This window comes from Cariama cristata, unplaced genomic scaffold (genome assembly GCF_000690535.1).
Source record: "Cariama cristata isolate BGI_N322 unplaced genomic scaffold, ASM69053v1 scaffold12015, whole genome shotgun sequence".
NCBI lineage: Eukaryota > Metazoa > Chordata > Aves > Cariamiformes > Cariamidae > Cariama > Cariama cristata.
In genome coordinates this window covers 4,831-28,241 of record NW_009617002.1, presented here as the reverse complement: position 1 = coordinate 28,241, position 23,411 = coordinate 4,831, and the positions used below count along the sequence as shown (strand labels likewise).

The following is a 23,411-nucleotide window of genomic DNA, read 5'->3' as shown; positions in this document are numbered from 1 at the left end:
GGTTGTTTGCTGGAGGAATTTGCAGACAGGGCAGTGTTTGGGTAATACATCTGTGATGGGTTAACCCTGGCTGGAGGCCAGGTGCCCACCAAAGCCGCTCTATCCACTCCCATCCTCAGCTGGGCAGGTGAGAGAAAAGGTAACAAAAGGCTCATGGGTCAATACAAGGGAGAGATCGCTCACCAATTATTGTTACGGGCAAAACAGACTTGACTTGGGGAAATTATTTTAATCTATTGCCAATCAAATCAGAGTAGGATAATGAGAAATAAAAAATAAATCTTAAAATGCCTTCCTCCTACCCATCCCTTCTTCCCTGGCTCAGCTTCATTCCTGATTTTCTGTCCTTCCTCCCCGCCAGCAGCGCAAGGGGACAGGGAATGGGGGTTGGGGTCAGTTCATCACCTGTTGTCTCTGCTGCTCCTTCCTCCTCAGGGGGAGGACTCCTCACCCTCTGCCCCTGCTCTAGCCTAGGGTCCTTCCCACGGCAGACAGTCCTCCACGGACTTCTCCAGCCTCCAAAGAACCTCTGCGCCCCCCGCCCCCCCCTTAACACTTAGCCCAGAGACACTACCACCATTGCTGACTGGCTTGGCCTTGGGCAGCAGCGGATCCATCTTAGAGCCAGTGCCAGCTGACTCTGTCAGACATGGAAGATTCTGGCAGCTTCTCACAGAAGCCACCCCTGTAGCCTCCCTGCTACCAAAGCCTTGCCACACAAACCCAATACAACGTTCTTTGTGAGCTGGATGTTTGGCTGCCTGGTCCTACTAGCACTTCCCATGTCTGAAATGAGTTGAAAGGAGTCAGAAGGTCTGGAAGGACAAGGCCAGATCTCCTCGCTGCATCAGTTGGATTGTGACTGTGTTGATGTACTAGCCTTTCTCTTGGGGATCACAAATTACCATCTTCTGTTGTAGATTCTCTACCCAGACTTAGAATGGCTGCACTGGGCCTTGTGGGATGATAGGGATAGGTTTTTAAGAAAATCTTGGGTTTATGTACATGGAGGACAGCATTGCTCAAGTCCAACAATCTTAATAGTGTGAAGTACTTCAGGAGAAACTTTCTCCTTTGTTCCATCTGGACAATTGTCACCTGTTTCTGCTGCTTTGAACAGTGTGGTGTTTGCCAGAGCGGTTGCTTTTTGTGCTGGTATAACTGCACATGTGTGGTTTCTGCATGTTGCCTGCCTCAGAAGGGATCTTGTACCTTGTCACTCCCTGTTCTTGCAGTACTTGAAGGGCTGACTTTGAAGGACTTTGGTAGTAGAATATTCAACTACTGTTTAGACACGATTCTTGTAGCTGCGCTTTCCCTTCCTAGTGATCCTTGCCTAAGTGTTTGTACCAAAAGGACTTGATAAAAACTCACCTTCACTGTCTTGCAAGAGGGTGAAGCCCCTGCCACAGCAACGTAAAAACACTATAACAGGAAATGAAAAATTCAGCATTCCAACAGACCTGACTTCTACCAGATAGGTAATATCCAACCCAGATGTTCATGGCACTGTTATTGAGGGACTTGTCCACTCTAACCTCTTCCTTCATTGAGTGTTGAGCCATCTCCTCTCATTTGGTGTCCCCCACTCTGTGTGTTCTCTCATCCTTGGTATTTGCTCAGACCTCCTGATGATGAACTTGGAGCAGCGGCCGGGCCCTTTCCAGCTGTGCCAGATGGGCTCTTCCAAGAGTCCTTCCTGCTCTTAACATGTACCTGATTTTGATTGGCCTGGAAAGAGCAGGGAACAAGTTTTATCTTCATCTCTGTGACTAGGTCTGTTCTTTTGTCACCGTGATAGTGTATCAGCCTTTCTCACAGCTGTACTTGCCAGCTCCTTCAGCATTACAGACTGTGATGACTAATCCACCGTGTTGCACTACACAGGATCAAGGCAGCACTTGGATTGTGTTTCTCATTTGCTCTAGAAGTGTTTTTAGCCCTTCTCTCACCATTTCTCCTTTGATCTTTTTTTGCATATTTCTGGGACAAGTCCAGTTGCATGTCTTCATAATTAGAGTGTTAAAAACATATTATTTGATGGATTATTTTCTTCTTTAAAAGACTGAAGGGGGGGAGTGCTCGTAACCTATGTAGGAAGACGTATAGAAGAGAATAATCTGCTTAAAATCTTAATGCATGTTATATCAAATACAGTTTCATCTATGTGATGTTGACATATCTGGAGGATGTAGGTAGCATTCATCATGCTGACTGCCGTGTATTGGTTATGAAAGATCGTGGATTCTGCCTAAAGTTTGGTTCATCCTTTTGACAAGCTTTCCTTTATGGACTGAGCATTTTGTTCTGATCCTGGGTTTGGAAGAGTTGTGCAGTAGACTTGACTCAACCGGAAAGGTCATCCCTGTTAATCATGGTGATCAGCAATACTCAAGGATCTCCTCTTCTGTAGTATACACAACAGTTCCTGGGGAGAAAAAAAGATAGATGAGTATTCTCTTAGAGTAAATCCTGTGACTCTTGCTCACCATCTTCTCTGTAGTACCTGAAGAAATGCAGGTGGGCTGTACTTCCCTATTTCCTTTGGTTCTTATGGTGATGGGTGATTGAAGGACAGTGTAACCCTCATTCCTCTCTGGCACTGGAAGGGAACAGTATGACAGCAGGGCAAGTACAAAGGGATGTTCTCACTATCCATTCCCTTCCTTCTCCAGGTCTCATGATATCTTTTCTGCTTCTTAAAGTCTCCAAGAGTTAAGACCTTGTGCTTAGAGATCTTCATGATTAATAACCCCGGGTGGATGTGGGCTTTTTTTTCTGTGAATGCTTTTTATTTTTTTAGGCTCATGTAATTTCTGGTTATCAAAAACATCTTGTGAAAGTGTTGCAGTTTAGATATGTATATATCTGTGTGTACATATGTATATGTACATAGATATTTACTTATTTTGAAAATTTGTGCCTCTTCCTGGAAGATGCTCCAGAACTTCCACAAAAACTACTAAAACATCATAGATGATAAAACAACCTGTGTTATACCTGAGACTTTGAATTCATTTTATTGTTCAGCTTACTATGGGTTTTGGAACTCCCAGTGTGGTCTTGCATATCCTTAAAAAATACGTATTTTTAACATAGAATGGTAAATTAAAATTTATTTTATAGTGTTCACATACCAGTCATGCTGGCATATCCTGCTGGGATGTTGTTTTCCTCTTTTGTTTAAATGACATATTGTGGATTAAATTGGAGCCAGCATTGTAACAGATTTCTTTCCTTTTCTGTTTGGGCTTCTCAGACCTAGTTAATATTGGCTTGAGTTTAGAGAGGTTTTTAATATTAGCCAATTTGTTAACACTTATAAGCCACTCATTCGATACAAAGCTTTTAGATAAAAATGGAAATGATGATTTCAGCGTAAAGAGGATTTTTCAGTCACGACCTGTAAATATAAAACCCATTCAAAATTGGGATTTGTTCTCTTTTGGTATGGGCATGGGGAGAGCTTACTACAATAGCTATTGCAACATAACTGAATAGTTTGTCCACAATTGCTTTGTGTTCTGGAAAAAAGCCTAATTTTATTCCATAATAACCAGTGCTCTTCCAAGGCTGAGTAGTTGTTCCAGAATGCTATTTAATATGAAAGACTATTTTCAACAATGGCTTATTCTGCTACAGCTAACTGAAGTTTTCCCATGTATGTAAGCCCTAGGCTGCTTGGATGCTTCTGAATATTCTGTTATTTGTGAGTAAAGCTTGACTTAAAAGAAATTGTAAGCAGATGTTGGAGAAGTTTAGATTTTTATTTTGCTTTTTAGTGGCATCCAACAAAGTTGAATTGTATGTAATTGCAGGTACCGCTCCGGAGGAGGAAAGTGTCAAAATCAGCTGACTGTGAATGAGCTCCGGTTGTTCGTGAGGCAGCTGTATGCTCTACCCTGTGTCCTCAGTCAGACACCATTACTGAAGGTAACTTGGAAAATTCTAGGGGAAAGAACATGAACATTTGTCATAGTGATGTATTTGCACTACATTAATCTCCTACCTTACTATTTGCTCCGAGAATAAATAGCTTTAGACTGGGAGACCTGGGTAACTTGTGCACATTAGTTGCTTAAGAACGCAGCTCTCTGACCTGCTTGTGTTCATGGATTTTTATGCTATGTAGGGGAATCAAAATGTTAATGTTGTATGAAGTAATGCAAAAAAACCCAGCAGGATGACCTGGGTTACTATAGATTAATAGTTTGGGGTCAATTAACTAGTCTGCTCTTAAGAGTGAAGCCATGTTTATCTGCGAATATTCAAAACTCCATAATGCTCTGAGTGGCAGTTCTCCCATTCATGTTACTTTCCTTATCTGTGAATCCAGAATCAGCTTTCTCATAGTCTTATAATTAGATACCTCCTCACGTTATCAACCTGTGTTCCAGGAAACAACACAGATAAGCCTAGGCAAAGCTACCAGCCTAGGCTACCTAAATACTTGTTCTAGCAGAGTACCTGCTGCTGACGGTGAGTCAGATCATTTTGTCTCCTGCCCCCATCAGCTAGTGCTGATTATTTACTCACCAGATGATCAGCCCTCAGACAAATTGAAAGTAATTCAAGATTTGGTTTCAGCATTTGCCAAGATGTTGCACATCACACTGAGGGGTAATAATAAATAAAAACCAAAAAGGAACATAAATTCTGGGCAGCTGCAATTCCTGTCTTAAAGGAGAAGGGATTTGTGTATTTGTAACTCTTAGAACCAGGAGATGCAGTGTCCAGCTCTGAACTATCTCTTAACTGTCCACACAATGTTGAGACACCAGGCAGTATCATGTAACTTTGAATCAGAATAGACCTGTTCAACTCAGCTTTGTGACTGTTGTTTTTGAAGCTTTAACAGGTCTGGAATGTGTGAATCAGATTTTATGTAATCCTATTTACAGTTATTTGTTTATAGCATTGTAACTCTGAAGCTATCTTACTGTTTAAAAAGCAGAAGTTCAGAAATGCCAGACATGCAAACAGTTCTTCTCCATCTGGCATCCTTGAACAGGGAAATATCAAACACATATGGTCAGGGTATTCTTTTATATCATTCTCAACAATCCTAAATTACATGTAGTCATGCAAATTAGGCTGTTAATATAAATGACCAGCAGTTACTGGAGATCGGTTCACAATTTAATATGTCTCTAGAAAGACTTTATTTCCATTATGGGTGAGATTGCCTACCCTGGCAAACAACCTCATTGGCAAAATACCAAGATGTCAGCTGTCAAAGAAGAACTTACTGCTGGAATAGCATTTCAGCCAGTACTAGAAGTGTTGGGCAGGATGGCTAGATACAGAATAATTCCAGCCTTGGCAGTGAGATTACTCTGGCTAACTGTCCATTATCCTGGGTGAAGTGCAAACAGCCACAGAGTACCTTTTTGGGGTAATTAGCTGTTGAACATATGGAGAGAGAGAAGGTGTTGCAGTGCATAGAAGAGTAAAATGCCTGTGGCTTACTGGAACTGTATGGTGCAGCTCAAAAACCTTAACAATGCACCAGAAATGAACCCCAGAAGCTCCGTGCCCTTCCCAGCATTTTTCAAAACCTTCTTAATCTTAACCTTGCTGTTCTTCGGCCTTCTTAATCATTCCAGAACAAAGCCAGAAAACAGCACTGATGGAAGACTTTAAATTTCCCTTTAGATCCTTTCTATTCTTCTGAGACCTCTTTTTTGACACCTATCTCTTAGTTCAAAGGAATTTGGAGTGGAATTCCCTTGTTCTATGATCCTCAAACTTGTGGACACATGATGTATGAGGAGATGCTGATACATACCCTATGTGTTGAAGATCTGCTATTTAAATGTTCCAGATGTCGTCACAATTTGCCATGCACATTGTGTGCATTGCAATGTGGTGTTTACCAGGACGCTTGCACTTAAATGTTTAAGAGATTTGACAGTGGGTTTTCTTCTCATTTATTGTTGCATTTGTGTATTTCAGGATCTTCTTGATCGTGTGGAAGCTTTTCAACAGCAAAGTCAAAAACTCCTTTCTGAAGAAATGCCTAGTGCTGCAGAGCTTCAGGAGCTGTTGGATGTCAGCTTTGACTTTGATGTTGATTTACCCCAACTGGCTGAACTGCGGATACGTCTGGAACAGGCACGCTGGCTTGAGGATGTGCAACTGGCTTCCTCAGACCAAAACTCTCTTACTCTGGATGATATGAGACGTCTTATAGACTCAGGTGTTGGACTTGCTCCCTACCCAGCAGTTGAGAAAGCAATGGCGAAGCTGCAGGAGCTCCTCACTGTATCTGAACACTGGGATGACAAAGCCAGAAATCTGATAAAGGCCAGGTAGAAGCTAAATCTTAGTGTTGCGTTTTGTAGTTCCGTGAGCTGTTTAAGATAGAAGTAGTTGGCTTTACTTCCAAAGGGGCTCTCTTTTGTTCAGCCAGTTTACAACATGAAGGCAAAACTTGTGCCATCCAGAATGGAAAGGGATGGGGAAGGGAGGATGAGTGAGCGATTTTTAAATGTTGGTGTTGGCTTGCAGTGTTTGTGGTGCTCTACTATCGTGCAAATTCTCCTTTTTCCACAAGGAAGGGTTTTAAGATACCTCTTAATTCCCTTCCGCCTTCTTCCCTCCCTCAGTGTCAGACTGGAAGATGTGTGTATAAGATGGAGCCTAGATGTATACCACTAACTAGTAACGTTTTATTACATGGGCTATTTCTAACATTGAGGAGATTTTTCCAGATTAGTTGGTGCAGGGGAAAAGGAAATAAGCCAAATACATCCTTAGTGAGAAAAATTTTCTTGTTCATTGCTTTGACCTTCTGATTTATCAAGTAAAATGGGGGAGAGCACAGTCTAGTTAAAGTTTAGAAGGGTGGCACAAACCTTTATGCAAGGTTTCTTCCTCCAGGATTCCTGATTTTTAAATTTATTTTTATTTTATAAATTTTTCCCCCAGCCTCATAATTATGAAAGCACATGAGTGTTTCTTATCCATTAGTAACCATACTGTTTTAAAATTATAACTTCATAGAGCACAAAACTGCAATAAGCTTGGGTTTAACCTCCAAAAATGGAGATGCAATTGTGTTTGTACCTTTCTAAAACATCAGAATCAAATTGTGAAATACAGAAAAGCCATCTTCAGGTTTTTTAACCTTCTAATGTAGAGTCTCTTAGCTGGTACTGTTTTAGGGTTCAGTGTGCATTTCAGGATCCAAGGTTCTGTCATTCAAAAGTTAATAAATGTTAAATCTCTCTTGAGCCCAAATGGGGGAATATTTCTAGTAGCGAGCAAATGAACATTTCTAAAAACATACCTGCATTATGATTGCTCTGGATGTTCAGTATGCATCTCTAGTACTGAACGTAATGTCATTATCTGGTGTAACCCTTTGGTTTTAATAAGCCATCTGAGTAGAAGAACCCCAATTGTATTGCAGTGTTTTACATTGAGGTGTGTTGTTTGCACAGACCACGGCAGTCACTGAGCAGTCTTGTAGCAGCAGTGAAGGAAATAGAGGAGATCCCAGCCTATCTCCCAAATGGTGTCGCACTGAAAGACGCAGTAGAGAAGGCCAAAGACTGGCTGCAGGAGGTGGAAGCCCTGCAGGTAAGTAAACTGCGCTCTTGGCTTCTTGGTGAGTGATAGCAACCCCACTCAGGTTAACAGACCCACGCTCTGCACTCTGGGTGCATTGGGTGCTTCAGTATCACAGTGAATTAAAAATGCTTCATCAGTAACATCTATTGCCTTAGTCACGGTGCAGTTATGCTCTGATGGGTGCTATCATTTTTACTTCTGTTTCTGGACCTGATTTGTATTCCTTCACCTTTGCAATTAACTGACTGCAATAAAATCTATAAAGGAGCTATTAACAAAAAATGTAAAGTTAAAAAATTGTTATATTATGGAAGATGACCTTAAGGTAAGTTTTGCTCAGTAGCTTAGTAACAATTACCTAATTGCTAATCATATTTTTCTTGTACCATTCTGTATCCTGCTTTGCTCCTGTAACACATAGTATGGAGCAGGTGACACAGTCAAAGTTCTGCTTGCTGACTCCTGAATAAACAAATCCCCTCGAGTATTTAAAAGTTTAAAAACCACCAATAATATTTTTTCATAGCCTTCATTTGCTTGAATAAACAAATAACTCCTCTAGCATCTTCTTAAAAAAAAAAAAAGGGCAATTTCCTGATCCAGGAATATTCCTGATCAGACAAGTGTCCTGTCCTTGTATTTTCTCCAGTTTTGAATGCACCTTTCTGGAGCATGCCTCGTGTACTGTACTGCGGGTAATGTCTCGCCAAGACCTGATGATACAAGGATATGAGTACTTACTGGTGGTAGAATTGTGTCTTCTGAGACCCCGTAGAATTCATTTGCTGTTTCCATATCTGTATCGTTAGTGATATTTCCATGTCTGATCATTAGTGATTGAGGGGTATTCCTTCATTTGTTAGCTGTTAGGCATGGCCAGTCTCAAGGCTGTTTCTTGTTATATCCCTGTACGGTCAGCCTTTGATTTCATAGATTAAAACACTTGTCGTTTTGTAGTAGAGTTCTGTCTGAATTTTGAGGTGGAAGTTACTTGAGTTCCTCTTCTTTCTTCCCTCAGTCTTCTTCCATTTTTAAGATTCCTTCCAGCTTTCTGTGACTTCCATGTTCACGCTTTGAACTATGTCTTCAACTGAGCAAAAAGTTGATGGCAGAGAATGAAAACTGGAGTCTGATAAAAAGAAAGACCTATACAGGTTGTCACTTTGGCTTCTGGTGCTTCCCACTATAATCTGGGTTTTTTTAACATTTCAAAGAGTTTTATTTGTGGATCTAGTTTCCTTTCCTGTTTTTTCAGGTTCTTTGCTGCTTTTACAGTTCAATGGCAACTTAACTCTCCCCTCTTCTCTCTTCCCACTTCCCCCCTTGTGTTAGCACGATGGCTTGTGCAGCCAGACACTGTGCTGGTCCAAGCCCAGGTCAGTAACTGTAGCCTGGGCCGACTCTGTGAAGTGGTTTGTGGCTCAGCCTTGCAAGTACTCCAGCCAGAGGTCAGCGGGACTACACAGATTAGGAAGGGGTGGGACTGGGATAACCCTGATTTCACATTTTGATATAAGTTGCCAAATATTTTCTTACATTTTCCTTTGTCCTCATGTTTTTTCCAGAAACTGAACTCTGATATGACTTGCTAGTATTTTCAAGCCTCAAACTTTTTTTGACTTCAAGAAGCTTTTGTTTAAAAACCTAGTTGTCTTGGGCTTTAAAATTTTGAAGGAATAAAGTTCATGTAATGCTCACTTTTGTTTGAGGGCTGTCTTGAGAGGACCTAAGTGAATTGTTCTTGGCATTTGCTAATTTCTTGGTTTGGATTCTGAAATTCTACCTCCTGAATATGGAAAAATTTGTCTGTCTGTGCCAAAAATTTTTGCTTCAGTTCTGTGAAGATTTTAGTAAATGCCTGTAGTCGTCGTGACTTGCAGGAAGTTCTTGGTATCAGTACTTTTAAGATTTGCTGCTAGAGATGTTGAGGTCGTTCTGGATGAATAGCTGTGGATCCTACATCACTGCTTAGTTTAGAAATTACCTCTCAGTGCTGCTTAACTGCTGGACTTCTTGTAACTGGGTGGTTTTAGGTGTAGGCTGCTAAGTGAATGCACAGAGCTTGCTTTCAAATGGCACATTGGGTGCTTGAGATGGTTCCTTGCTCTTGGCGTGGCAGGGACTGGGTTAGACTTGCCTTCCAGGTCTATTTCAAAATTATTTTGATTTTCTGCTGTGAATGCAGATTGTTAGATTGGGAGTCTGCTTATATTGTTGGTAGTCTCTTTTTCTTTTTTTTTTTAAACTGTCATTTGGTAAATGTATTCTTTTCCACCCCCCCAAGAGTTTTATTAGTTTTGTCTGTGTACTTAATGACTAGAGCATGAGAAGTGCAAACGTTGGAATAACAGCTATGGAAGTAATTGAAGTTGTCTAAGCAGTAAATCTGTTTTTACAAGCTCTACTTTCAGTTAATCTGAATAACTTGCTGTGATTCGTGGAAGCAGTATGTCTTATCATGCATTTCTTAATTTATAATCTGACAGGTTGGAGGACGTGTGCCTGTACTGGACACGCTTGCGGATCTTGTCACAAGAGGTCGATCTATTCCGGTGCATCTGGACTACCTGCCGAGGCTGGAGTCCTTGGTGTCAGAAGTTCAAGCGTGGAAGGAGTGCGCAGCTAACACATTTCTGTGCGAAAACTCCCCTTACTCTCTTTTGGAGGTAAGAGATCTCAGCTCGGGAGAAAACAACCATTCATACCACAGCAAAAGTACATCGGAGTTACAGTATTAACTCATGAAGTAGCAGTAAATATTAAGTATATTTACAGAATTGTTTTAGGATTATATTACTTATTTTAACATTTTTTATTAGATTGACCTATACTTTTAATGATAACTTTAAACTTTTAAAATGCGTAAGATTTAGCTATACTTTATTTGTCTTTAACGAGTGGCTAACGAGAGCATGCTGTGCCACAGTCCGGCATTTTCAATATGAATATGGGAATACTGACATACTTGTGGCACTGAATTTACTTCAGTGAATCAGGCTGCAGCCTCTGGAGTGTAGGTTCATCCCTGCTTCATCCACCTCAGGTTTAGATGCGATAGGGATGAGGCTGTCGCTGCTTTAGCTGACCTTCTGAATCTGTTGCTGCACATGTGGGAAAACCTGCGGTCCTGGCACAATCCATGCTCTCCAGCTTACGCTGAGCCCTCTTATGGCCCCAGCCGTCCTCTCTCCGTTAGGATGGACAGGAATGCAGGGCAGCCATGGGAATCCTCTACTGTTTTGCAGCTTAAATCGCTATTTAGGGTATCAGCTGTCTCTATATACCAGCAGTCTAAATGAAACATGGAGGTGTTTGTGGTCTGCCCACTTTATATTGTATATTTAACCTTCCAACTCTCTCCATTTGCCGGATAACCTCATGCTACTCCCCCAAATCTTTGCTGGAAAAAACTGCAGGAATCCCTGTTCTAACTATAGCCGTACATGGCTGTGTTAGGGCAGGACAAATGCATTAAAAATGTTGCAAACGATACTGCTTTTCCATCCATCAGGTGTTATGTCCCCGGTGTGATATTGGAATACTGAATCTGAAGAGAAAGCAGAAGAAGTTGAAGGAGCCAGTGCCAAGTGGAAAAAAGAAAAGCACTAAGCTAGAGACTCTGAGTGACTTAGAAAGAGCGCTCTCTGAGAGCAAGGATACTGCATCTGCGGTATGTGGTTTAAGATTATTTTTTTTTTAACTGGAGTTTCTTCAGAGTTCTTTGAATCTTTGTTTATGTTTACCTCTCATGCAGGAGTGTTATCTTCCACTCTTTTCTGCTTGCTATGCTGCTCTGCGGAAAGATTTCTAGGACTGCGCTTTTCTGTGCTTGCTTCAGACTTCCCAAAATTGCTTTTAGTGGGAAAAAAAGTGTGTTGTCTTTGTGCATGAAATAACCTTACTGTTTGCCAGGCAATGCCCGTAGCCTAACAAAGCATAGGAAAATAAAAAATTGAGACCTATTTCCCCCACTGTACCAAAACCTTGTTAAAGATAGGATAGGGTTTTCTCAAGTCTGATCCTTTCAAAGAACGCAATAACCCAACACCATTTATAATTAAACCAAACACCATAAATTATTAAAGAAAACCTCATGCATTATGAAGTCAAAAAACCCACTAGTTCTGGATGGAGCAGACTTAGTTGCTGCTAGTAAAGTGCTTCATCCCAAAAGACCTATTTCAGAGCCTCCACCGTGATCAGATTAAACAACGTCCCATGATTAATGAGAAGCAGTAGACTGATTTGGTAGGGTTTGACTATAATTGTCCCCTTAGGTATGGAACATTTAAGTTTTAACCTATGGCAGCTACTTGAAACCTGTACATTTACTGCTTCAGTTTTGGCCTCCCTTGTCTGGAAATCCAGACTTAGAGACTGCATCCCTACCAGTGCTGTACGGAGAAGAGGAGACTGGGTCCTCTGAATCACCCACCCTTCTCCTCTGTGACTAGATCATCTCTCGTTAACAGCTGGGGTATTGAAGAGGAGGATACTCACATGGGCTGCACCCAGGAAAACGCATTCATTTAGTGTGATAGGTTTTGCTTCTGACATGAGGGGAACAAGAATCTTCTTATAGTGGAGGTTTGGATACTTTCACGACCCAACACTGGCTTCAGTGCTCAGCACCTGTGCGTACGTAGTGTGCTGTGCCCGAGTCCCATATCTGTGCATGCTGAACACAGTTGTCTAATTTTTACATAGCTGATTTTTCTCCAGTCATCACATTTCAAAGCCATGATGTGCAAAATAACTCTTTTGTATGTATTTGTAAGCCCTCCTGTATACATTTATTTTTATATACATAATAAAATGCGTAGAATTTATTAGTTGCAGCTGCTACTAATAGCCTTTATGAAACTGAAATATATTGCTGTCTTTAATAGCAGCTAATGCTAAAGATTCCTGGAAAAAAAGGATCATGAGCAGGGGTAGAAAGGACAAACAACACATTCAGGAGTTTCACTTGGTGTTTACAAACCCCAGAGTGAGTACCTAGGTCAGGAAACAGCCCTGTGCACTTGGCAGTGTGTGCAGGGTGGGTATCAGAGATGCGTCTGTGTTTCTGAAAACTGCCCAGGTAATGTTTTACGATTATACAGCGTCAGACTACAGATTGGAGAGACATGTTCATAGAGCGGTACCTGCAAGCCAAATCTGCACTTGTTTCAGAATTTAAGCTGCTTTAATGAAGGTAATGTTCTTGTAGCACAAAACATGAAGGATTTGGAAGAGAGAGGAAGGGAGTTAGGAGGTTATTTTCTGCAAAAGAATAAGCTTTGTATCTCTTGACCTGCTGAGAAAACGGAAGGAAATTGAAGTCACATTGCTACACATCCCATAGCTTCCAACATTCAAAGCCTTGAAGGCATACAGAGGAGAGGAGCGTCCTAACGATCTGAAATACTCACTGGTATATCTGAAGAGTGTGGTTCTGCAGCGGTCAGCCTGTTTCTAATGAGTAATGTTCCTTTTGAGGTTACATCCCTTTCTTTGCACTCCCTTTTAGATGGCTACGCTTGGGGAAGCCCGCTTAAAGGAAATGGAAGCGTTGCGTTCTCTGCGAGCAGCAAACGAAGTGAAGGTGCTGTCTAGTGAAGAGGACGCAGAACTGAAAGTCTGTCTGTGCCAGAAGGAGCCGGCTGCTCCGATGATACAATGTGAACTCTGCAGAGGGTTCTTCCATACCAGCTGCGTTTCAGTGCCCAGCGTTTTGCAGGGACCTCGTGTGTGGCTCTGTCCACACTGTCATCGATCAGAAAAACCACCTTTAGAAAAGATCTTACCATTGCTGGCCTCCTTGCAGCGTATCCGTGTGAGGCTTCCTGAGGGGGATGCCTTACGGTATATGATTGAGAGAACTGTGAACTGGCAGCACAGAGCACAACAAATGTTATATTCAGGGAATCTAAAACTTATACAAGACAAAATCGGCTCAGGATTATTGTACAACAGATGGCAAGCCACAGCAGGCCAATTGCCCGAGACAAACAAGGTGAGGCTGAGCTGCTTCTGGGCTTCCTGGCGGTGGGTGGTATGTGGTCAGCAAGAACAGTCTGTAAAATTCCCTGGGTTTTGGGTTCGTTGTATCTGCATGCAAATACTGGCAAAGCAGATTGTTTGTGTGTTGCTTTACAGATACAAGGAGTTGGGGTCCTGCCTTGATGGCAAGCTCCAGCAACAGCTTCATGTTCTCCTTCTGATGGAGTCCTGGCAACAATTACTCCTAAAGGGCCTGTTTTCCTTTCTCCGAGCTCCTGCGCTCTAATGTGACACTGTTAATGACAGAAGCGCTGAAGCTCTTGCTTCTAGAGTGCTTCAGATTCAGTTAGTCTTACATTCTGTTCTTACAAGTATTTCAGTAGTTTTATAGTGCTGAGAGTTAGTAACAGAGGCACGAACCATCCAACGTGTTACCAGCTTAGCTCTGAGATGAGGTTGTTTTCAACAGGGTATCTTCATCTGTTACTGCTCCTTCTTCTCCTTATCATTTACACTAGAACTCCCAAGCTGAATATTCTGCTAATATTACTGAGTTAAGCTACAGCAACTGTTTCAGGTGTGGTCATGAGGGAGTTTCAGACTTCCTCTGGTAAAGATTTTTCAGCAAAAAGTGCAGGGAAAGTAGGAAATGGATTGAGCATTTCTAGTTTGCCTGAGATGATAAATGCAGAAAAAAATCTGAAATAAAAGGTCTCTGCAGCATAAAGAACATAAAACACGCCAGAAAGAAATGCAGTCTATTGCTTTTGCTTTTTAATTGAAACTCCTTAGTTTTGCTCATCCAACCCTGTTACAGTTAGTCTGTGTGTTTGTGTTTTCACGCTCAGTTATGTTAAAACATAAAATGTACCACGTGTGCTTGAAGAGATATTGCAGTTGTTTCTCAGGTAACTCAGCTATGCCAAGTTGCTTGTGTTGACCAAATTTTTCAAATATGCAAGCCTAGTTTTAGAAATTAAAACTATGTTTAGGCATCTTAAGAGAATTTTCCTGATAATTTAGGTTTGAAAATATCTTCTTATTAGACCAACTAGCATAGCTGAAAAATACTGGGCAAGACTTTGGGCATGTAAGTTGATGTTTGGACCAGAAATTGAAACAGTAAGCTTAGTTTTATTAGCACAGTTTTATTAGCTCAGCGTGGTATCCCAGGCTTTCTCTGACCTGAAAGCAGCCTAACCATTTTTGTGTGGTCTGGAGCTCAAGTCAGTAAACCTTTTAAACCCAGGTAACTCTAGCAGAGCTGGTTCAGATCCTTGTTCAGATCCTTGTGACCTCATTTCCCAAATCAGAAGTCCCTGGGAAGCTTCATGGAAGAGCATCTGACTATGTGCATCAGCTTGGGTCTCTTGGTGTGCTGGATCTAAGGAGATTTCCTGGAGACAGTGGTACTGAGGGCAGGTCTGAGTGGCCTCCAGAGCCATCTCGGCACAGGCACTGAGCTAGAACTTTGGTCTCAATGGATTTGAGTTGTTTTTTGGTGAATCCAGTGTCTCAGCGTTGCTGTCCTGTCTTGTAACAATTCTGTTTTCTCTGTTATCTGGGATAATCCAACACTTTCGGTGCCCCAGAGAAGCCCGTAGCAGTAACTGCTGGAGTTGAGCTTCTTTGGCACTGGCCAAAGTGAAGAATGTGGAGCATTTAGATGGGTTTGAAAAAATCATTTGAAAAACAGCTGTGAGAATTGACAAAAGCCAGATTTTGAAAGGGGCCCAGAGACTTGAATTAGTGACAATGTTTTGGAAGGCATCTGGTGAGGTGCATTTCTGACACTCGTGTGTCCAAAACTGACACTTTCTGGCTTGCATAAGTGGCCATTGCATAGGTAAGCGCATGTTTTGCCACTGACATCTCTTCTGTGCATGCTGAGGGTAAAGAGAAGTGCTTCAAAACAGTTTGGTGTCTCACTGGATCAAGGCAGTGAGAAATCACTTCTTTTTTGTGAGCAAAAGGAGGAAACTGTAATATTTACCCTGAGTTCATTCTGGAGCTGGAGCCCTTGCTGCCACAGGTCCAGGATTATCCCTGCAGTGGCTCCGCCTGTGTTGTCTCTGCTCTGCAAGCTCATCCTCCTCTGGTAGAGTGCTAGGGCCAGTTTCTGATCCCTCTGGAAATAATAGTTCACAGCTATGAATTCTGGCAATAAAGTTGCCTTTGCCTATCTCCAAGTGTAGGATGAAGAATTTGGGTGTGTTTAGATTGAACAGTTTCCAGGAATACAAGATTTAAGCAATTGTAAGAGAAACAAGTATCGATTCTGTTGCAGTTATTTGACGCTTCAAAACGACATGTTTAGTGAAAATACCTATGTGTTTTGCTTTGTTTTCTAGGTTTCCCAGACAATTGGAGCAATGTCATTCTCCATGCCTCATGACTGGGATAACAGAACCATATATTTACATTCTCCATTTTCTACAGGACAGCACTGCATCCCACTTCATGGTTTGTAATCTTCACTTCAATTTTTTTTTTTTTCTCTTCCCCTGCACACCCCCTTCCTTTTTTTCCCCCTGTGTTTGGTGGAGAAGAGAGGGTGTCCTGGTCAACAGGAGATGGCCAAGGCAGGCAGGCACATGACTGCGCAGTGCGTCTGTTTGCTGCTTCATCCCCTCAGCAGCTTTGGAAGTTAATGTCCGGCTTTGGCAGAGGGGTACATTTCTCAATGATACAAATTTCCCACATGTAATGGAAAGATGTGGTGTGGTAGGACAAGAGGTATCGGTCGAGAGCTGGCCCCTTCCCACATGCACAGCAAATGGGCTGCAGGAGGGGGAAATGGAGGGGAGAGACCATTGAAATTGCAGGAAGTGGATGGGATCATGTAGGGAAGTCGTGCTGGAGACCACGAGGTACTTAATCCATAGGACACAAGTCCACATAAGTTTTGCTGCAGCACAACTGTCAGAGGCCCAGAGACTTGAGTTTTCTTAGCTGCTGTGGCTGCTGCTGTGTTCCAGGTCACTCAGCCCAGGTTCTGCATGCATTTGACAAGTGTAAAAAGTTATTTATCATTTCTTTCCTCCTGATGCATAATGCTGCAGGGACACAGGTCGAGTCTTATCTTCATGTTTTCAAGTCAGTGCAGCTTAGTCCATACTAATATTACACGAGACACTTAACTTCAGTTTAACATTACAGTTAAAATCAAACAAGGCAGTCCTTTGTACTAGCAGGTTTATTTTTCAGGCCATATTTGAGTTGTACTGAATACTAGATTGAAAACCTGTTACTTACACAATGATTTTGGCCTCCCCTAGCTGTGACTGTTTCAGAAGCCCAGTGCAAGTTTTGAAGCTCAATAGCAGCAGTGGGCAGCGACTGCACAGCAGGACTCAGTTGCAAGGCTCCTCCTCTCAGCAATTCTTCTTCTCCTCTCTTGGCTTCATTTACAGATTTCACTCAGTTTGTTCATCTTACCTGCTTGTTACGTAGTGAGGGAATCATCACACTTCTGGTAGCTTCAGAAGCAGGAGAAATTGCTGAGAATGATGGCAATTGCTTATCCTCAAACCAGCAAGAAATGCAAGCATGGAAGGGTACTTGAGCCACAGCGCAGTAACTTCTATGCGAGCCTTTATCTTTCTTTTTAACCCTGCTGTTACAAATGAGCAGTGAAGAGGGAACAGATAAGACTAAATTCATACAGTTGCAGATTTAGAAAAGTCTTTCACGGTTTTGGGTTTTTTTTAATGTGCTACCAGAGAAGAATTATCTGTGCAGTTCTTATCAGTGCTGACACTGAAGAATTCCTTTTCTCCCCTCTCCCTGTCTTTCATAATAGTCATTAGCACAGAGCTGGATGAGCTGATGATGGAAGCCCAGCTGCTACAGGTTTCTCTGCCTGAAATACAGGAGCTGTACCAGATCCTATTCACAAAGCAAAGCCCTGTTTTGCAAACAGAGCAGAGGTCATCCGTCGGACTGACAAATGAAAAGGCAAGTGTCTGACAACAGCAGTGAGCTTCGGGATCACTTTGGAGTAGAGGTTCTGCCTGAACCCATACGCTTTACAAAGAGGCTTGTGTGTGGCTGTACTTCCATGAAAATACATTTTCCTTGTTCAAAAAAGGTCAAGAAGTTGATAACTCAACAAATTTGTTACAAAGAATTGAATATAATTTGTGGCCTAACGTATTTTTGCAATTTGAGTCTGGTTTTTATGGTCACTCTCTGTATTTTAAATACATCTATCCTAATTTGACTCTTGTCCTGTGTTGCAGAGGCTTTCCAAGAGAGCTGCCTCTGAAGCAGTGGACTCAAGAGTCAGGAAATGAGAATCTTTTTTTTCTGTAAATCTGTCACTGGGGTGTGACCCTATCCTTTGTGCCCCTTACACATCCTGCTTCTGCTGAAAAGGCAGCACTCTGTCAAACACTGCACTTTTACTTCAGCCTATTCCTAAAAGTAGGATATAGAATAACAGGATAATGAGTGTTAGTTGCATACTTACAATTTTACCAAAATATCTTTCCTATAGAATGAGTGTTGCCGAGGAAAAAAGGATGGAATTAGTCACATGGAGAGAAAACTAAAGCGCCGTTTGGAGAGAGAGAGCTTCTGTGATGAGAAGAGAGCGAGAGTAAAAAAGATAAGAACACCCAAAAAGAAGAAACTGAAACTGAATCACTCAAAGGATCTCTGCACTAACAAACTGGAGAGAGAGCGGGAGCGTCTCTTTGAGATGCAGCGTTCCAGTGAAAGCCACTTGCTTCCCTCAGAGATGTCCTTCTCTGAGCAGGAGGACTCTGAGGATGAGGATGCCATCTGCCCTGCTGTGAATTGTCTCCAGCCTGAGGGAGATGAGGTCAGTAGAAGCAGACCTGCTGTGGTGTTCTGAATGCTGGATCTCGGACATTCAGCTTCCCTGAAACTATTTGACTGCAGAAATACTATTTACAAAGAGCGCACGAGGCATTTTAGTGACCCAAAGGCAGTGTTTGCCACTGCTGGGGACACTTCTAGTAACGATCCTTCCTGCCTTTTCCCAGAGCAGCCATGCAGGTGGGATGACATCAAAACACCTGCGTGGAATTGGAAGGAGGAGGTGGTGGGGGGTGTGCAGACACTGTATTCATCTCTGCTCTTGAAATACGGGTGTAACAAGACTTTGTGGGTTGCAGCCTTTCTGGGGGTGGGGGCAGTGCCTGGGGCCCATCTGAACTGGAAAATGGAGAAGAGGGACATCCCTGGGTGCTGGGAGGGCTGTGGTGAAGTTGTCATCCATAATCTATAGGTGGGGAAGCAACACGAGGGATAAGGGAAGTGTGCCCTTCTGTCAGCTTCAGAGGGGCTGGACTGCAGGAGTCCAGGGACCAGTGAGTGTGAGTTGAATATCCCATGCTAGCCGGTTGTAGAATGGGACATTTCATGCTCATTTAAATAGATTAAGAGGCCCCAAATGACTAATGAACACCATATGTGCTCGATCCTTCTCCAAACACCAGTATGTCTGTTCTTCATTAGGTGGATTGGGTCCAGTGTGACGGCAGCTGCAACCAGTGGTTCCATCAGGTGTGTGTGGGCATCTCTCCAGAAATGGCGGAGAAGGAGGACTACATCTGTATCAGCTGCACTGCGAAGGACTCTCAATATCGGAAGTAAAAACTCCCCATAAACCATTTAGGACTTGAGTAAAGAAAGTTATTAGAGTTTTCCAATAAAGCCACAGAGACTTGTTTAAGAACCAGATTGCAAATGGTGCTACTTCTATCCTTATGGGATCATTTTCCAGAACTCAAAACAATTTTTGACACTTTTGTATTTTCCCTTGATCTGTTTGTGGTTGTTGAGGTTTGAGATGCTGACTGTTTAGCAGGGGTTTCCACCAATTTGGAAGGCATTTGAAACATGCACCTTTTATTGTACAGCATTAAATTACCTCTCTGGGATTTACCGGCGTATTTAATTCAGCTTGGTTTAGGTGCAAAAAAAAAAAAAACACACAAAAAAGAAAAACCTGCACCATGAATTTTCCAATAAATCCTCTTTTGAGGAAATCCCTGTTTACTCTGTTAACTCTTTGGAGACTTTAGTTTTTTTCCACTTTGTTTTTCGTAGACTAGGTTTATTTATCTGAGCAATAACTTCTATGTCTGGTTTCAGTGACTGGAATGACAATTCTGAACAGCGTGTTGCTTCTAGCATTGATTGATGTACAGAAAGCAAATGTTAGATCCTAGTGTCACTGATGGCCCAGTGATGTAGAAGACAGGAGAAAAAAAAAAAAGTCTGTAAAGTAATTGCCACAGCTGTATTTTGGCTTTCTCCTTTTTTGGGTAGCTTGTATCAAATGTTGCAGTTTATATTGTGGAATAAACCCCTGGTTATGTTATAAAATTAAATGTTGGTGTTTTTAGAGAGCTTGAAATGCAGTTTCATTTCCCTCTGGACCAATATTGATTGCATCGATGGGTTCTCTTATTCAAGAGGAATCCATCTCTAAAAAAGAAGTGTAAAAGCCATGGTGTTTTCTTACCTTACTCGTATATTCAGGTTTGGAAGGAGAAGGCAGATCAAAATGTTATTCGCATCAAAAAGAAAAAAAGAAAAAAACAACACAAAACCACAACTTCTTCAAGTCTTTTGCAAAGCTTTTCCAAAACTGAAATTATTTGCAGATTGAGTAATAAAGAATTGAAACTATGATTTGTGATTTGGCAGGGGCAGGAATGGGGAGAAGACAGGAGAGGCGAAGGTGTGGGGCAGCTCTTTCTGCCAGCTTTGCCCAGCTCCCTTTGGAAGGCGAGAACTTTCCCCGCAGTGGGCGGCGCAGCTGGTTCAGCAAAGCGGGTCCTGGTGTCCACAGAGCACTTGGCCTGGCTGTGGGCAGGTTCCTTTCAGCTACTTCTGCTTGCCTTTAGGCTAAAAGCCTGAGGAATAAGGAAATTTCTGGGCTGGTTATGATTCTGTCAAAGGCTGTTTAGGGACCTTAGCCTGGTGGGTAAGAAGGGGTGATGCGGGTGATGGCGTAGCAGTGCTGTCTCGGAGGGGACTAGTCGGCTGAGGAGGAGAAGGGGATTTATTTAAGCTGGGAAAGCATTCAACATGGGGCTACACCCAAAATCCTTTGGAGAACGATTGCTAATGCAGAATATGGCTGCTGTTCTTCAGAAATGGCCTGGTTGCAGCGGTGCGGCTCTGTGGTCTGCCAGAGGTGGAACTTCTGGAGCCCTGGAAGGTCTAGAAGATCTTTGTGTCAGAGCGCTCTCTTTATGACATCCTGTCATCACCAAAAATGTGGTAGTATTGGTATTCCCTCCATTCATCATCAAGAAGAATTTGGTGGTAAATTTTTTTCTCTGGTGATTTTCGACCTGTTCCCATGGGGAGAATCGTGCAGGTTCCCTGGGCGTAGGGCAGAGCCTTTGAGCCGTGTGTGGCTGATAGTGACGTGGTGGAGCTGCATGTGGAATCAGAACTGTGCAGGAATTTGATTTCCCAGGGGTTTTGGCTTGGGGGTTTTGTGTTTGGTTTTGTGGGTTTGTGTTTTTTTTTTTTGAACATTGAGTGTGCTTTTTAGCCTCATGTTGACTTTTAACTGTTAGAGAATCTTCCGCCTGGCATAGATGATTTGTCTAAAAGCAGGGGGGAAGGGGAAGACAACTTGACCACATGTACATTAGTCAAATGTTTATATGCTTCCATAGTATGACTTGTCTTTTTTATTTACTGTAATTGCCAAAAGGATGTTTTGTGATTTTTATTTTTACTTTTTTCTTTTTTTGGTTGAAAGAAGTCTTTGTGCAATGCTAAGATAACAGTCCAAGCTGTGGGAAAAAGCTGAGCTGTAATAACTTCCTCTTAAAGGAGGCAAACGAACAAACTTGAAATAGAAAGAGCTTGCACAGTGTTTTGATATAGCTGAAAACATTACAAAAGTTTCTCTCATGGTATCCCTTTTATTATTTTTTTTTCCATTGAAGAAATGGCTGTTTACCAAAAAGCGCTAGAGGAAATACGATGCAATTAAGTTCAGCATGATGGTTCAGTATAGGTCCAAGGGAAAGTTGTCATTTTGTGGACTGTAGGGGCCGGAGGAGACCTTTGTGGTCCTGACAACAAAATTTATCATCAGGATTAATGAATGCAGTAGAATTAGAGCATGCTGGTTTGGAAATTACCACATCTTTGCTTGAAAATATTCAAGGGATGGAAAACCCAGTCCCTGGGTGACCTATGCCTACAGTACAGGATGCCTGCTTAAGGATTTACATTTTATTGCCTGCTGGAATTGTGACCTCGGGAATGGGTGGCTGGAGGTTGCTGCAGAGGTGGCGGTGCCTGCTGTGCCCCGGGGCTGTGCCTGTTGGATTTCATCCCCACATGGATACTTTGAACTTGATTAAGTCAGGGTTTGACTTTGTCAAACTAAATAAGCAAGAGATTTGTTGCTTGCTTCACGGTGGGCTCTTCTGTGAGCATCTCTTGCACATTCCTCATCAGGGAAGATGCTGAGGGCAGAATATGCTCAGTAGCAGGGTCTGCTAGGATCAGCTGTCCCTCTCATCCCTCTTCTTGTCCATTCTAGATTTCCAGAAAAACTCCTTCCCACCCCATTCTGCTTCTTTTTTTAAAAAAATTTTTTTTAGAATGAAGCAACCAAGTTCATCAACCTCCCTAGATTTCTCAGATCCTAATTCTTACTAAATAAAGAATAGCTTATGGCCTCTATATTAGTTTAATGATAAAATAGGACAAAAATCAAATTAGTTACCCTTCCTGTGGATTTGAGGCTGAAAAGATCTCATTTTATTTAAAACCTACCTGTACCATCCGTCAAGACATTGGGATTGTATCTGTTGTGCCACCTTTACTCTGCTTGACGACGTACACTTTCTCGTGCCACATCAGGAGCATCAGAACAGACTAATACGTGCCCTGCTGCGTCAGTTGTGGTCGCACACAGCACCAATAAGGTAACTGATCAGAAGGAGAGGCAAGGGTTTGGTTCCACCTATTTCTGGTCTTAAACCGAAGCCCACGGTGCTGAGGCTGTTGGTGCGCGTTTCCAGGACCTAGTTGCAAAGTTCTTACATTGTTTGAATTGGGCTTTCCGGCACTCTGACGCCCGTCTGAGAGAAGAGCTGTCTGCGGGGTGGCCCTTTGGCTGTGGCGCTCTGTTTTGGAAGCAAACGTAGGATTAAAAGGCTTCATGACCCCAACAGACGTTGGGGATGCCTTGAAGCCAGAGTCACTGAGCTGTGGAACCAAATGCGGAAGGTAGGCGGCTTTGGAGGAATGTTGGAAACCGATGGTCACTGTGTGCTCTGATCCACAGCGGTAGCTGGGTATCCACATGGATCTGCAGCCTTGGATGGATCTCTGCAGAAGGCTTCTTCTGAGGGTGGTTAAAGAGATTTTAGGCACTTGTGTCAGCACTTGCTAAATGAAGGTGTCGGAAGTGGTGCTGGTTTTCTTCACGCTCTTCTTATACCGCCTAAAGTGCCATCTGTTTTCTCTAGTGACACCCAGATAACGAATACACAGCATTTATCGTCCACAGGCAGAAACTGCTGCTGGAATTGCGCTATTGGTGTGACCAGTGGTCAGCCTGACTGGGCACCAGTAAAGACAAAAATGTGTAGAACAAAGTGGAGAAAAGAGCATGCCAAGGATTTGGTATAAACTTCTGTCTCGAACAGTAAAGTAATCCAGTCCCCTTCCCCAGCACGTTCTGGGTACGGGTCTGTGCCGACACCTCCTCTCTGGGGTGGGAAGACCGGAAAGGTACGCCATTAAGGGATTAAAATGAGTTCCAGATACAGAAAAGGATGTAATTTCTTAGGGACAACACATCAGTCCCTAATATTTCATATACAGTTGAAATTTGG

At 42.5% G+C, this 23,411-nt stretch overlaps 1 protein-coding gene across 1 annotated transcript in view; it reads left to right on the top strand.

Moving 5' to 3' along the window:
* Positions 1-19,680, top strand: part of KDM5B (lysine (K)-specific demethylase 5B) — a 49,593-nt gene extending 29,913 nt beyond the window's left edge. The window contains exons 18-27 of the mRNA XM_009700372.1: positions 3,819-3,933; positions 5,956-6,311; positions 7,446-7,584; positions 10,062-10,241; positions 11,087-11,245; positions 13,088-13,573; positions 15,912-16,023; positions 17,363-17,517; positions 18,059-18,385; positions 19,045-19,680. Of these exons, the coding sequence (XP_009698674.1) occupies positions 3,819-3,933; positions 5,956-6,311; positions 7,446-7,584; positions 10,062-10,241; positions 11,087-11,245; positions 13,088-13,573; positions 15,912-16,023; positions 17,363-17,517; positions 18,059-18,385; positions 19,045-19,182 (2,167 nt within the window). The 3' untranslated portion in view covers positions 19,183-19,680. The remainder of the gene's footprint in view (positions 1-3,818; positions 3,934-5,955; positions 6,312-7,445; positions 7,585-10,061; positions 10,242-11,086; positions 11,246-13,087; positions 13,574-15,911; positions 16,024-17,362; positions 17,518-18,058; positions 18,386-19,044) is intronic.
* The last annotated feature ends 3,731 nt before the right edge of the window (positions 19,681-23,411 follow it).